This window comes from Cygnus olor, chromosome 3, assembly GCF_009769625.2.
Source record: "Cygnus olor isolate bCygOlo1 chromosome 3, bCygOlo1.pri.v2, whole genome shotgun sequence".
Taxonomy (NCBI): Eukaryota; Metazoa; Chordata; class Aves; order Anseriformes; family Anatidae; genus Cygnus; species Cygnus olor.
This window is the reverse complement of record NC_049171.1, coordinates 84,196,736-84,212,221: the sequence shown is the minus strand read 5'-3', so window position 1 is coordinate 84,212,221 and position 15,486 is coordinate 84,196,736. Positions and strand designations below refer to the sequence as shown.

Sequence of the window (15,486 nt, the reverse complement as noted above, 5' to 3'; positions counted from 1 at the left end):
CACGCCCCGAGCCGTGCCGGCCGGTCACGGCCCCAACTTACCCCGTATTTTCTGCTCCGCGCCGTGCCTGCGCCCCGCTCCTTGGTTCCAGCCACCGAGGTCATGGTGGCTCGGCAGCGCGCCGGGGGTGGGGGCTCCTAGCGGCCCCCCAGCCCGCATCCGAGGGCGCCCGCGGTCCCGGGGAAGCGCCTCCGCCGCTTCGGGATGGCTCAGCCCCGAAACGCCGTCAGTCCTCGGCGAGGGGCTCGGCAGCGGGGCTTTCCGCCGCCCGGTTCTTCCTCATCGCTCCCCCGGTGGCACGGCTCGGCACGGCTCCCCGCCGCAGTCGCAGCGCACCGAGGCGGCTGCGGAGCCTCCCGCCCCCGCTACGGCGGCAACTTGTTCCCCCCTCAGGTCCGTAACCGAGTTGCGAGCAAATCCTCCAAAAAATACCGGGAGCCGGTCCCTGGGAGGAGCCGCCTCCTCCTCCTCCTGCCGTGCCCGCAGCCTCGCACGGGCAGGGGCCGGGGGCTCCGAGGCGCTGCTGGGGAGGGTCCCTGCGATTTTGCGGTGCGCCCTGATTGGCACCGGCGATTTTTTCCCCCTTTTTCTTGCGAAGGGCGGGCGGCGGTGGGGGGGACCTTGTTGCTTGCACCGCAGTTATTGGTTACTCGCTTCTGTTCGGGGCTTTCATGGACATGACTTCACAAGTGTTCCCGGTCCTCCCTAAGTAACTGCGAAAGAAAAAGCGAGCTCTCCCCGCGACGGGCACAGGCATCCCTTTGCCGTGTTGTAATCCTGCGTGTATTAATTTAACTCGCAGCCGAGGGCGTAATAAATTGATCTCTTAACAATAAAATTCTACTGGCTTGTTTCCCTGTTAATCTTTCCCTACAATTATGATTTCTGTTTGCAGGCTGTGGGTTATGTGCATCTGGTTACATACAGCTCCCTTTTCACTTCAAGCCCTGCAGATAGCACAATCATTTGTGATAGATCTTCCTCCTCGCCGCAAGTTGGTGATTTTCTCAGAAACGGATGCAATAAAGAGCCGAATGCCAGACCCCCGGTACAGCCAAAGCAGGGGGGATGCGACAGAGAGGGCAGAACGCGCAGGGGACCCGCACCCACTCTGCACCCTCCTATTGCTATCCCCTAGCAGTGCAGCCCCGCAGCACCCTCACGGCTGTGAGGGCCGTGGGGAGCCCTCAGCGGTGCTCTGGTCCCTCTCAGTTTCGTGCCGGCAGGAGAGGTGTGCGAGCTGCTCCGCTGTCACAACTTCGCTCAGCCGGCGGAGCGGCCATTCCTGCTAAGAAAGCTGCCCTGTAAGCTGACACAAGCGATGCAGCCCGGCCACCTCGGACTGCGTCCCGTGCCGCCGAACAGCCGCCAAGGCGGCGCACAAAGGCGACCCCCCGGCTCTTGCCGCCACGCACAGCTGCCACGCGTGTTTTGTCCCGCGGGCGGCCGCCATCGGGGCGACAAGGCGGCAGCGGGGGAAGGAACACGGCGCGGGCGCACAGCTGCCCCGCCGGCCGCCGCACCGAAGGGGCAGCCCCTGCCGAGACGGCCTCGGGAGGGGCAGAGCCCGGCACCGGCCGGCGGCGGCTGACGGAGACCGCGGGGAGATGCGGGGACACGGCCGCGGGGCGGCCCCGCAGCGCTGAGGGGCGGTTGCGGAGCCGGGCGGGGCCGGCGGCGTTCGCGGGCGGCGGGCGCCCTCTGCGGGCGGCCGCAAGGACGGACGGGCGGCCGTTGGCGGCCGTTGGCGGCCGTTGGCGGCCGTTGGCGGCCGTTGGCGGCCGTTGGCGGCCGTTGGCGGCCGTTGGCGGCCGTTGGCGGCCGTTGGCGGCCGTTGGCGGCCGTTGGCGGCGCGGGGTCCGGCTCCCTCAGTCCTTAGCTGGCGGCTGGAGTGGGAGCAGGAGGGTCCTGGCTGGTGCGGAGGGAGAGCTCCGCCAGTCAGGGAAGGGGCTCAGGGTGTGCTGAAACACACAAGTCTGCCCAGCCTGAGGAGGCTCGGCAGCTAACTGCCATCTTCTCACCTCTCAGGTTTGGGGGAGCCATTAAGGTGGTACTGAGAGAGCTGTTCTTGCAGTCTTGCGTGGCTCTGATGGCCAGGCTTAGGAGACAGCTGTGTTGGCGCTCAGGTGTCTCTGCCTCCTGACAGGTGACAGTGTTTATCGATGGTTTGGGTCATTCAAAATAGGCTTTGCTGAACTGTGAGAGTTTTTGGAAGCTGAGATGCGCTAAAATCTCCAGCTGGAGAGTTTTCTCTGCTAAACTCTGCGTTTCTTGTTATTTTGTGCTGGCCAAAGAACAAGATGCTATAGTATCACTCCAGCAAGAAGCCCTACTAAGAACCCCGTCTCTGGGTTAACACCTTCTGCTCTGAGAAGCATCGAAGTACAACGCTTTCTCCCTCTCTTTGGCATTCTTGTGTGGAAGTTCATGAAGTTTCCTCTCATAACCCCTTCTGCTCCATGTGTCAGCAAGGAAAGACGTTGAGTTAGCAGCAGCAGCAGCAGCACGCCACAGACATGCGGCTCCCTACATAGCTGCCTCTCTATTTCAAGTTTACCTATTTCTTGTGCTGCAAATCACTTACACCAGCAGTTCAGAACAGCTGTTAGACGGGGCCACGATGGTGCTCAAACTTCTGCTACAGGTTCTAGTAATCATCTCACATTGGGACCTTCCTTCCTTACAGCTTTTCTAAGTTCAGGCGGGGGGGGAGATTTACCCTTTCTGGAGTGAGCTTCAGTAAGGTGATTTAGCACCTGTGTGATCCCAAGTGCAGACTGATTTACTAGTTTAAAATACCTAGAAGTAGTTGTGGCTGCAGAGGATGCTGTGGTAGGTTAATGAAGAAGGACTTTCTGTTCTGCAGATAATTTTAGATTTACTCTTCAGCTGGGGGTGTTTGTTAATTCCAGACACAGGGCTGAAAAAATGGAGTTGTCCAGACATTAATAGGTAAGTAGACAGGAGCAAAAGCATTGGATGCAGGCATCATTTGAGAGGTTCAAACAAGAGCCGGTCTCAAAGCATTGAGTCTGGCATCTGATCTCAATCTAGATATTGCAGCTCTATGGAGTTTATAACCTGTCTTTTAGCTAGTATACACATTTCCAGTTTCTTTATCATACAGCAGTGCGTTTGCTCTGGTGTACTATCACTCTGACGCTTTCATTGGATTTCTTCTGAACAGATCTCAGTATGGGTGCAATTAAATCTGACCTAGAAGTTCAGCTTCATCACTCAAATCTGAGATGCTGGCACCATCCCAGTTCTATCAATAAATAGCAGTTTATGAGAGCTGGAAATGTTGGCTGCATCAAAGAAATCCTTTGAGGTATTCACATTTATAATAAATCTCAGGATAAAAAAGGTGACAGCAACTGTAAGTTGAAGAGTCGTCACTGCCTGCACAGAAGCTTTGTTTCCAAGTTTGGTGCTAATAAGTCTCAGTATCAGGTCTTACTTACAATTTTAAAAAGCTTCCTTGGGGAGATTTGAAATTCATGACAGCTCCGATACTTGCTTAAAGCAGAATATTAATGACTCAGAGGCCATTGGGGGACAGAGGAAATTGAAGGCATTTGTGGTAATAGTGACAAAAAATTAATTGTAAAGATAGAAACAGCTAATTACTGAGGGCAACAAATAAAACTACCAGGACTTTTCTAGTTTGACATATTTCTTCTGTAAAACCTTTCCAGTTCTTGTTCCCATCCCCTTGCTGAAGTATAGGAACACTTCAGCAGAAAGCTCTGTTAAGAGCACACCAAGTCCTTTATCCTTTTGTGTAGCACACACATCAGCAGAAACACACACATCCACAGCCTGCGTATTCTGCAGGATTTAAGGATGCATGCAGTACAGGAAGAAATCAGATACAGGGATTGCAGTTGTACTTCTGATTATGTTGCACGTAATGCTTCTTTTGTAGTATCTGGGATATGCCAGGCTTCAGGGGTGTATTTTTCTACTTGTTCTTGACAACTGTTGAGTATGATATCATGGAGAAATAAGACTGGGCATTTCCTCTGCATGAACTGGTTTCTGAGGTATTTTCTGTAGCAGAATTTCTAAGTCCTAAGATTGACCTTGTGTGTCAGCATAAAAAAAGACAAGCACTGGACGTGTACATCTCATGCCCTGTTACAATCCCTAGCTCTGGAAGATGGAATACAGACAGGGAATTCTCTAAATGGTCCTAATTACAGCTTCTGCTTCTTGCTGTTACCAACACATCTGCATCGGTACATTTTAAACACCCTTTTTCCTACTCTGAAGACCACCAGAAAGTTTTATTGTCAGCCTGACAGGAGTATGTCTCCCTGTTTCCTTAGCTTAGCCCTTTTGCCTCAGGGCCATTGCGCAGGTGTTTAGCCTGTACTTTCCTTGCTCCACTGGGAGCTTCCCTGAATCTCTCCATAACGTAGAAGGAAGCCATTTGTGTTCAAATGTGGACGAAGATTTGCATTCTGTCACAAACCGGATGCCCTTAAATCATGCCCTTGCCTGATATGAAAGCAATCTATTATTCACAAAGGACTGTCTATTTGGATTTATTTGGAATGGAAAATTTTTTCCGTATCTCAAATATAAAGTACTTCATAGATTTTCTAGAAACTGCTTTCATAGTTTCTGCCACACAGCACTGCTTACTTTCATAAATCTTTATGTTCTCAGTAGAAAATCGATGCCTACTTATTAATACAATATTGATATGTGTTTCATGAGTAATAAAGGATGCGGTGTCGTGCACGTACGTATACTCACAGAGCAGGGTTGCATGGAGAAGTTTACAGTCGTTCTGTGCAGTGGGATGCATTGCAATGACAAGTCTGCGGCCAATTTCTGTTAAGTTCATAAATTCAAATACTGGAATTTGACAGAATCCCATTTTCTGTTACTCAGACACAATAAGCATTCATTGCAACTCCAAACTAAGACCAAGTCTGAAAAATGAAATGGCGAGTACCTGTGGCTCCCGAAGCGCTGAGCCCTACCAATATAAATTTTACGCAGAACAGCAACAGAGCAGGGAAATGCTGGAGAAACAAATGCCAGAGTCTCAGCCTCAAAAGAAGAAAGACGTGAGCTTTTTCTCACTTGGAAACCCTTGTCGTCTCTGCAGGCACGCGGAAAAGCCATCAACTGCTTGCTGTGCTGGGCTAGGTGGAGCCGCCTCCCGGATAACGTGATAGCAGCATCCAGCATCTGTGGGTTGGGACCGAAGCCCCCAGTGAAGGCGGCTGCTGGCTGCTTCGGCCAGAGGAGCCGTGCTGAGGGGGCCTGCGGCAGCCTGAATTGCTCCGACTTGGCCCCAGCACAATGCCGGCGATGCTGTCCCGAATGCCAGGACGCCGGCTGGAGATCGCAGAGGGCAAAAGAGTCCTTTTAAACAATCGTCAGACACCCTCCTCACTGTCTTAGGGGGCAAGGAAAAATGTGTCTTCCAAAGAATTATGCTCAGTAATCTTTAGATAGAAGTGGGGAGAAGATGGTATTAAATCATACTAAGAAATAACGGTATTAACAGGAGGAACATAGGCCAGCACGTGCCACAGTTAGAAAGCTGGCAAAGTGGCTGTAGGAGGGAAGCAAGCGCAAAGCTACTGTGCGCGCTTTGCCCCAGGAGCCAGGGACACAGGCACGCGGTGCAGATGGTGTGGAAGGGGGGCAGGCAGAGATAACACAGCAAAGTGAACAGGCGGCCCTGAGCAACAAACAGAGAAGTGTTTGTATCATCACATTTTTATGCTGCATCCTTCCTTGCTGCGGGAGCAATTTATAGCAGTGCAGACCAACAACCGAGCTGGCATCACAGGCGCTAGCCTGTCGAAGTACTGAATGTGTAAATGCCTTAAATGAAGCAGTGTATAAAAAGCAGCGGGCATTTCTTTCTGCCCCTCAGCTCATCTGTGGTGAACTTAGCTCAGTGCTCAAATGACAGAGAATTACATTCATCATAAGCTAAGGCACAGGTCTCACCCCACTATGTTCCTGAGATTTTTGTGGCGGTAGGCACTCCAGATCTGTGAGCATCCGTTTAGTCTGATAGTCTTTATCAACACTTTTCCAAACATTTCATACATTCTGTTTATCACCAAGCGTGGGGTTAAAGGTAAACTTTATAGCATGCAGATTTCCAAAAGATTTAATGTTTCATTTTTCTCCACTATGTCACTCCATCCATATTCTTTGTAAAGCAGCCACAGAGGGCTGATGACGGGCTCATCTGCCTGCCATTCCTTTCGCACCTCTTTGCTACCTGCCTCTCATTTCTCTTTGCCTTGAAAGTCACAGCTCGGTCCCCGTACCCACCTCCTCAGCTCGCTGGTAGCTGGAGCGGCAGAGCCACGGCTAGACCTGGCACCTCCTGTGGATGCAGGTGAGTGGCCAAGAAAGGTGCAGGCTGCCCTCGTTGCCCTTTCCCATTCACCACAACGAGTTTTCCTGTGGCTTGTTCACGACCTCCTGTTCTGACTACAGAATGCTCTGGCTACATCAGGGGAGTCCAGGAGGATTCGTGGCTGGACCCAAAGGGCTGCCACATTCGTGTCTGCCCCCCAAGGGATGTTCAGGCTTGAGGGACACCGTGAGGCTGGTGCTCCAGGTGAGCTGTGCAAGGAGCTTCGTTCGGGTTTAAACAGATGAGCGTCACTGAGCACAGAAGTCTGCGTGGGGTAGATGACTCCATGCTCCCAGAGCCTGGCTGCGTACACAGGCAGGCTTGGGTAAAGAACTGCTGTGTGGTTTCAGGGCTGGCATACTCGCAGCTTGAGGGAATCTCGGGAGTCTCTGTCCCTGGAAGCAACACGAGCAAGGGGCAGCTGTGCTCAGCAGCATGCCCTCACCCTCTGCCTTCATGTTGTGGCTCTTTTCTGAACCATAATTATTCTGTCAAACACCATGACAGAAGGAAACCAATCCCACACCTTGGCAGCTAGCGACACAAACACAGCTTCTGAGGCTGGCTGGCAGCAACTGATAGACATTTTTTCCTCCCTGCTGGAAAGCATGGCAGGCTGGAATACATTTCCCTATGCTACCAAGTTTAACAGAAAGCAGGTTCTTTTATTTTTTAGAGAGGGCATGTCTACTTGTGAATGTTTTACCGATTTAACATAAATGGTCATCAGCACGACCTTCTTGGGTAGTTATCTGGATTTAAAGCTGCCTTGTAGTGGTTAGCCTGTGCCCATGTAGCTTGTACCACTGTATGAGCAGGTTCAACTGGAGTGAGCCATCTCTAAGCTGGTGGAAATGTTCAGACATAAATCTGCATCGGTTTGACAAGGCTGATTTTATGTAACAGTCATAACTGCAGTGTAGAAAGATGGATACTTGGCAAAAGTCTGTGCTGGTGGAAGAGGAGGCAGACACTCTGAGTCTGCCCCCACTGCTCCTCACTGCCCCTTTCTCAGAGGCTTCCCTCACTGCAGACCCAGCAGGATGTCTCTTTATGCATAGAGCTCTTCAAAGTACTTAAAATCTTTTACATTTTAATTTGGTTGTTTCACCTTGTTTGTATTAAAGAAATGTTCACCCATGCAATTAGTCATATTGGGCATTTTGACCAGCACGAGCCTCATTACTGTCTTCATCACACAGTATGAGCTGCAGTAAGGCAATGACATCAATTTACAGTAAATAATTTCATCCAAATTTCCTAGAAGTCACTCAGGCAGAGTGAGAGTCTGGAAAGCATCTGATGTTGTATCTAAAGTCCAGGTGCCACTGGGTGACGAAGAAGTTTTGGATAGCAGTCAGGTATTCAGCGTGAAATGCTGCAGTGGTGGCTGAGGCTGTTCCCTTCTGAAAACACAGAGCAAAATTCTGGGATGAACATTGCCAGGGGAGGGCATTTTTAATAATTTTAGTGTTTACTTAGAAGCCTTGAGTGCCAGTAAATTTACGCAGTTATCTTCATAATGCGACTGCTGACTGAAACAGGCTTTTGGTCCAAAAGAGCTGGAATCTGTGCCCTGGAGCTGTAAGAACTCTGTGTCTGTGAACGTGTATGGAAGGGCATCCCGCACTGCCGGGGACAGCCACAGCTTCGTTATTCACCAGCAGGGACAGAGCAGGGCTGGGGAGGCAGCCGGAGGACAGGAGCCTTTTGGGTCCCCAAGGCTCAGGTGATTTTGCACTGATCTGTGTTCTTGTTGCTGGTGGGAGGCTGGGGTTTGCCGCTGTGTTATTTACGCTTTACTGTGTGTGATGATTGTATCTTTGCTAGGTGGAGGAGATACTGCAAGCCTGGGAGGGGTGTTCTTTCAAGGTTGTTTACATACAAATAAATAAACACACCAGTACCAGTGAGTGGAGGATGTCAAGAGAAATTGAGCGTCTCTGTAGCATATTAGGTCTTAAATCAGAAAAGGAAGAGTGCAGTGATTCTGACTTTTTTTCTAGGAAAGGCTGCCTTCTGCCTCAGGATGGTGATAAGAGTTGATGTAAGGATCACAGCCTGGAGAGGAATGTACACAATTCATTCAAGGAATCTCCATCTTATTTGGGCTCTGAGCTGATGTAGTTATCACGGAGAAAACATTTCCTTTGCTAAAAAGGATGAAGAAAGCTCCAGAGGGACTGAAAGGAGTATTGCCAAAATTTCTACAGCTGAAACTGTCCTCCTACCTGTCACACAGCTGCAAGGTTGCATTCAGAAAGCCTGTGTGGTGGAGAGGCAGCCTATCCACCAGACAGCCATCCCGTTCCTGCTTGCCAAGGCTGACCTCGCAGGAAGGTGCTTCTCAGCATCACCTGGAAAGCAAACGTCTTTGGTTGACAGATACAGATAGATGACGTACATTTTTTCTATGCGTGCAATATCTGACCAGTAGTTCACATTTTTTCACATGCTTGACTGGATCAAATTTTCTTAGACTTTAAAAGGAAAGTTGCAGCCTTTTAAGGAAGTGTTTTAGGAAGCTGCTCAGATGCTAGCTAATGAGCCGGGGTCCACGTGAGTTGAAGAGGCTTTGTTGAATGAGTTTCTGACAAACCAGGAAGAAAAAATTGCTACATGTAGCTTGAATCAATCCCGAAAAGAATGGGCAACTAGGGCCATATGGCAACCTCATAATTACTAACTGCCATGCAAATAACAATGTACAAATAATAGCAATAAAATGAAGGCTACGAGCTTGTAGGCTTCTCCAGGGAAAGGTCCTGATGGCATCCAGGAATCTGGAGTGGGGGGGGAGAGGGTGTTTCTTTGTCTCTGTGTTTACCCTTTTCAGTGCTGAAACAAAAACACTTACGTCTCCTCCTAGGATGAACTGTTTACTATGAAGGTTACCTACCTGCCTAGACACCTGTTTCTTTTTTTGTTTACTGCATACTAATGAAACGAAACTGGGGTTAATTAGGCACTGCAGTTGTATTCAGATTTACTAAGGAGATATGAAAACTTTAAGAAGTGAAACAAGAAATCATTACAGATACTTACAGTACTTATTTTATGCATCTCTTAATTGTAATCATTACCAGTAATAATTCTGTAAACCAGTCTTGAATAATGGTCGATTCACACTCCTTTGTGTGATGGGCCAAGGAGGTGTATTTTAATGGATTGCATAAATGAAGTCAGTTTGCTAAGCAAACCCAACAGCCTATATATTCAAGATAGCTCTCTGAGCTTTAGGTACATGGCATACTGACAACAGCAATCCTTAAAACTCAAGGACCATACAGCTCTTGTCTTCATAAATTAGGATACCTTGCATACATCAGATCCACAAAGATGCATTTTTTCAATAGAGCGCAAGTCTAATCCTGAAATTCTTCTGCTTGCCTTCATCAAGCAGATAAGAAGTCCCTTGCTCTTAAACAGGGTCTTCATTTTCTTATTTGGGACAACTGCCAAGTGGCTAGAGATGGGATGTGGCATCTTAATACCACTTATTTGTTGGTGCACTTTGACATCACATCTGTAGCAAGAAAGGGCACGGACAGCCTCTCTTCCTTCTCAAGCCCAACTTCTTTTTAGGGTCTTGAAGACGCCAGTAAGGGGAATAAATATGAAAGATCTGCACCAAGCAACTCTGCTTACAAGGAAGTAACTTCCTTTGACCCCTGGACTAGATTGGCAAGCACAGACCATGCAGGAAAGTGGCACATGGAGCCCCAATTAATGAATAATTGAGGGACTGTTCTGCAAAAATGGGAACCGTTTCTAATCTGTGAATGTAGCAGTGCGTGGCAGATCTACAGATTTTTGTAATTAGCAGGCATCCAAAGTATGCTGTTGACGCCACTCGAACTCCTGCAGCGTGAGGCATTCTCTCCAGGAGGAGGAAGATGGCAGTGAAAAGTATGCTCTTGCATATGAACCTTTGACCCAAACAAGTACCTGCTGAAGAAGGCACAGCCTGCTCCTTGCTCTTTCAGTGTCGGAAATAACGCTGTCCTTTGGATGCACCAGCGTGAGGACAGGTAGGAGACGACGAGAGAGCAGGTTGGCGCTGTGTGTTGCCTTACTGCATAGGTCTGGCGCATCCCAGAAGTCAGGACAGGCAAAGACAACGCAAAGGAACGTAAGTACTAAGTTTTTAGAGCAATGAGAAAGATCTACACAATACCATAAAATGGGGTAGGTTAACCATATTGCCCTGTTTGGCCTCTGGCACAGGACTTTTGTCTCCAGCAAACTGCTCTAGCAATGCACAGACTTTATTTACAACAACCCATTAGAGTAGGCTCCAAGCTAAACACCGTGCGGATCCCTTAATTTGCACCTTTGCACATTGATGTTGGTTAGAGATACAACAACCAAAGTGGTGTAGGTGCTCTTCTGTATCCCGTAACATACCTGTCCCTCCAGCAACAGCCTATTCCTGCATTCAACAGTACAAGCGTTCACGGGCCAGAAAATACTTACTTATACAAATTATACTCTGTACATCCAGCTCAGGTACACAGAGTTTTAAAAGAGACCCTGCTGGTAAGGCCATTATATGGGGACATAACCATCTGACTTCAGATTTGTAAGAAAAGTGAGTCTATGATAGGAACACAGGAGATACAGAGCTTGCTGAATACAATCATGTTAATTGTGAGCCCTCTCCTAAGGACCTGGGAGAGGGGAATTCAGAGACCCCTTCCTGGCATCCCCAGTGTTACCCCCATGCCTCCGATCAGGCACGTGCCCCCAAAGAGGGTCAAGGATGATGAAAAACACGGTTCTGTCTCTGTGAGATGGACGCTAAGTGGTCAGTGGAATACTGCAGTAGATTAATGACATTATTGGTACTATGAAAGTAGCAATGAATGTGGAGTTTATCATTTTTACAATCCTGAGTGAGAGGAATGTGACCTTCTGCAGCCTGGCCTGTCTTTTAATTTGTTCTCGATAGTCACTGTTGGCATTGTCAGTGAAGCAGCAGTGGCAATATGAAAGCTGGGGACGGCTCTACTCGCCAGGAGTCTGCCAGGGCAGCTGTAGTGGGGCTGTAAGGTGGGCAGAGCATGGCTTCCTCCTCAGGTGTCACAGCAGGGTCTGTAAACACTGCTGTGCAGAGGAACACTCCTTGATCAGCAGGGATTGGAGACAGCCATCTCTGAACAGAGTCATTTAATCCACACGCTATCTAAAAAATGCCATGCAAAAAGAATCTGATCTGTTCCTTTGAACCAACTGTTGTAAGGCTTAAAGATTTCACCAGCAGAGCGGACATTTAGTGCACAAGTTTTTACCTTATGGTCTATACTCTGTTCACAGCATAACAAAAGGAAAGTGAACTTGTTGGTCTCAGCTCAGTGCACATGAGCGCTGGACAAACAGCAAGTTATTCCAATAAAGAAAGGAGAAGAATGTTCCTCTGTTGCCCTTTTTATTATCCTTGTTATGAATTTTTGTTGCCGAAAGGTAAGTTACAAAGTTAAATTTTAGCTGTGATGAATGCATTGTTTCGTCTCTTGCTTCTTGAGATACATTCATTAGCTGATTCATAGATCTGGTGCTCTGCCAGCTGTATGAAAGGCCAGGCAAGCTCTGTGTGTGTGTCTGAGAACGCTCCTGCCCTTTTCCCTATCACTGTTTACCTGTCATTTCTGATGGTGTACCTCACAGACCTCACTGACTGCAGAAATGTGAATCATATTTGAACAGCAGGAATCAGAAATTGGCTTCCAACAAAGGACAGTGCAACACACATGAGCTGTGGTTAGAAAGGCATGCTGTAGTCTTCCAGTGCTACTTACTTTCAGATGGTTCTTATTATTTTGAAGCTATTGCCAGAAGTGAGGAAAGCAGATTATTTCTTAATTGAATGTGAACTGAGAGTGAGTTTGACTTTAAGTTTCTAAAACCAGGGCCTTCACAAATTCAAAAATGTGGCTACTCTATGAAGGAGATATTACAAAGTCTTTGCCCCAGATAGTTTCTTATTGATGTCAGTGAGAACATATTGTGTATCTAAAAAAATAAGAACTGTTTGTACAATAAATGTCTGTGGAGAGGGCAGTACATGTATTCTTGCCTCTGAAGGGTTCTCCAGTTACTGCTTACCCTCTTGTCAAAGTTTCCTTAAAATTCATTCTGTTTACTGACATTTCCATGGCTACTGATCTCTTGAAGCTGTCACCTTTGCCCACACAGACACTGTTTCTCTGGTGTCTCAGACTCTGAATGCAGGTGTCGGTTCTTCCTATTTTGTAGGGACCTTATTCAGCAAGTCATTGCCACTTAATTGGACCTTACTTCCCATCTTGATTTGTGTCTGAAGAATTTGTTCTCTGAATTTAAATGTTTTTTCCTGAACTCATCTTTTTGTAAGCTGAGTATGATTGACATTAGCTGTTTTGGGTGTGATCTTTGCATGTAAAAGGCATATGGGTTCAACACCTCTACTTGTAGACTGTTTTTTTCTAACTTCTGTCTCTGTCCCAAATGTCTAGTGTTTATCATTCACCATTTCCCCATTGTGACTGGATCACTGTAAAGCCTTTGCTTCCTCAGTGAGAACAGGTGGGAAGTGAGCAATGGCGCTCAGCTTCTGTGTTGAGAATGTGAACATGTGGAAATGGAAGAACGTCCTTTCTCTTCATTTCACAGCTGTATGCTCCCAGCTGGTGTTGCCTCCTATGGGAACAACGGTTTCTGGCTCTCAGGGGCTTGGTAGCATGGCTTACAAAGTGGCCATCTTCTTCTGCAAACAGGGACTAACATCTGTAGGTATAGGCCATTCTCAGTATATTTAAGAGGCACATCCCCCAACACCTGAAACAGATGCTACAGAGAGAGTTTATGGGGTTTGTGGGAATCCCTTGTTAAAATTCTGCCATCTCCCCTAAAAGAAGCATTGTCATTATTCTCCTCTACATGCTGGAGCTCATCCCCTCAGTGTGTATTGCTAAGTCATCTCTGCCAGAACGTGCCCCTGGCAATTAGAAAAGTCCATATAAAGAAATATCCCTATTGTTCTTTTATACCTCTGTGATGTCTGCTACTGTCCCCGGTATTCATTTACCTGTTTTAAAGAGTAAGTTCCTCAGAAAGATCCCCTACTACGACTAATCCCCTGTGTTATGCAGGAGAGACGGTGCATTTCTGAAGAGGAAAGCAGAGATATCACCAGCAAATGCAACTCATGTTATACTACTTTGCCAGAAGGCATTGTATCCTTTCTTGTTTGGGAAGATGATAAAAAAAAAAAAGTTTCAGTCCTTTATATGAGAAGATCCAAAGGACACATTTTCACATGCCCCCTTTCGTCATGGTCACTGAGTTTGACCCCATTGGGTCACGAGATTTCAGTGAGAACACCTTCATGAAAGCCCAAGAGCACACTGCCAGTAGGAAAGGAAGAACCTCTTTCTTCACCTTGGTGTAAAACCAATGGTTGCGTGCTTTCAACAGTTCCTTGTACCTCTGTTTCCAGTGCACATTTACAGATGCTTTCAGTGTATGTACTTGGTGTGACATCAAAAAGAAACCTGTCTTGGCAAAGGAGCACCAGAGGAAACTCGTAACTTGTTTATGGAAATTGTAAATTACTGTAATTAAATAAAATGATATAACTACAAAAAGAGTATGTAACTGGTTTTATTGTCGCCCCACCCTCCCTTGCATCTTACATGTTCTTAGATTAGATAATATTTGTTGTTAGAGCATACACCACGATGAAACTATTCCCAATTTGAACTTCATAGGGCTCCTGTAATCGGAAAGGTGAAGAACAGCAGCACTGCACTGTGCCTCCAGATGATGAAGCACCAGAGGAAGCTCTCAAGGAGAGCAAACTACATTCAAACAACTACACGTTAGACTCAAACCAACCTCTGTAAACTGAATGGAAACTTGAGCAGCTGCACGTGTCCTGTAACACATGTCCTGAAAAATCTACAAACTGCCTCTGGTGGAGCAACGGAGCAAGGACCCTCTAGTTGCAGTGCTCTGCTTCCCACTCCTCGTCATACAACTTTGTTAGGTAGTTCAGCCCTGTTGATCTCAACAGTTGATAGTAAAACATTGCATTTAGCTTAACAAACTCTCTCTGCAACTTTGATGAAGCCCTGAGACAGGTTCTCAGTTTTCCACCAAATTTCATCTGAATTCAGACTTACCTCTGTGTTTGGGGGCAGCTCTGAAGAATGGCATTGTTTCTCAATGCAACACCTTAACATCATTTGAAAACTGGCTACTGGTGGTTTTGTCTGTGTTTTTTTTCAGTTTTGCCTCTGCAATACTGAGTGCAGCTTCTCTATGCAAACAGAAATTTCAACAAAGAATAAACTTAAACTATTGAGTTTTTCTTCACCGTCTTTTAAATTAAAATGAAGCTAAATTTCAGCCTTTGCTACTCATTTCCAGATGGACTCTACCACATCCTGTAAAACTTAAACTTTGTAATGCATAGAATTTGGACAACTTGCCAATGTGGAAGACCTCAGATAGCTTCAAATTCTGCACACCGGCTCCAAAATCACACCTCTGAAAGCCTGAGAACTCCACTCAGGTCATTTCAATCACAGGGTTGGTCTCTAGGAGAAGCCATGGCTGCATACCCTAACATAAAGCCTAGGACCCATTCCATCCAAGGATGTTGCTATCTTGTCAGGAAGGAGATTGCTGGATATATTGGCAGGACATATTCGAAGGCTTTCCTCTACATGAAAACATCTTATTTCACTCTGTTTCCTTTTATGCTCACATTTGGGCAGGTATTTAGAACAGGAAGGCCTGTTCTAAAAGAACTTCTGAAAGGAATAATTAGAGTCCAGGATAAAAGGAATTTTTAATATGTGAAATCACAGAAGCAACATGTATGTGTTTTTATGGCTGCAGTGTTTCCAGGGTAATACCAGGAAGGCATAATTTAAGCCTTCATGCAGTAGCATCCCTAAATTTGACTTTTTGTAGTCTGAACAATATGGAAAAGTTCTGTCTGCTGACTCTTGTTGAATCTTGCTTGCATTAATACAGAGAAGAATTAACTACCCGCTCCCATGGTTTTATGTTTCTGGTCATTTCAGTGACACAACTTGCAT

General features: G+C 47.0%; 1 protein-coding gene and 1 long non-coding RNA gene across 2 annotated transcripts in view; one reads left to right on the top strand and one right to left on the bottom strand.

The window, feature by feature from the left end:
• KIF26B (kinesin family member 26B) overlaps nt 1-1,594 on the bottom strand; it is a 295,268-nt gene extending 293,674 nt beyond the window's left edge. Inside the window, exon 1 of the mRNA XM_040551406.1 lies at nt 42-1,594. Within this exon, the coding sequence (XP_040407340.1) occupies nt 42-104 (63 nt within the window). The 5' untranslated portion in view covers nt 105-1,594. The remainder of the gene's footprint in view (nt 1-41) is intronic.
• A 269-nt stretch (nt 1,595-1,863) lies between these two features.
• LOC121068184 lies at nt 1,864-14,619 on the top strand. The gene is made up of 4 exons (XR_005818682.1): nt 1,864-6,379; nt 6,481-6,604; nt 8,407-10,532; nt 11,717-14,619. It is a non-coding gene; the product is annotated as an uncharacterized LOC121068184 (long non-coding RNA).
• Nucleotides 14,620-15,486: the final 867 nt, after the last annotated feature.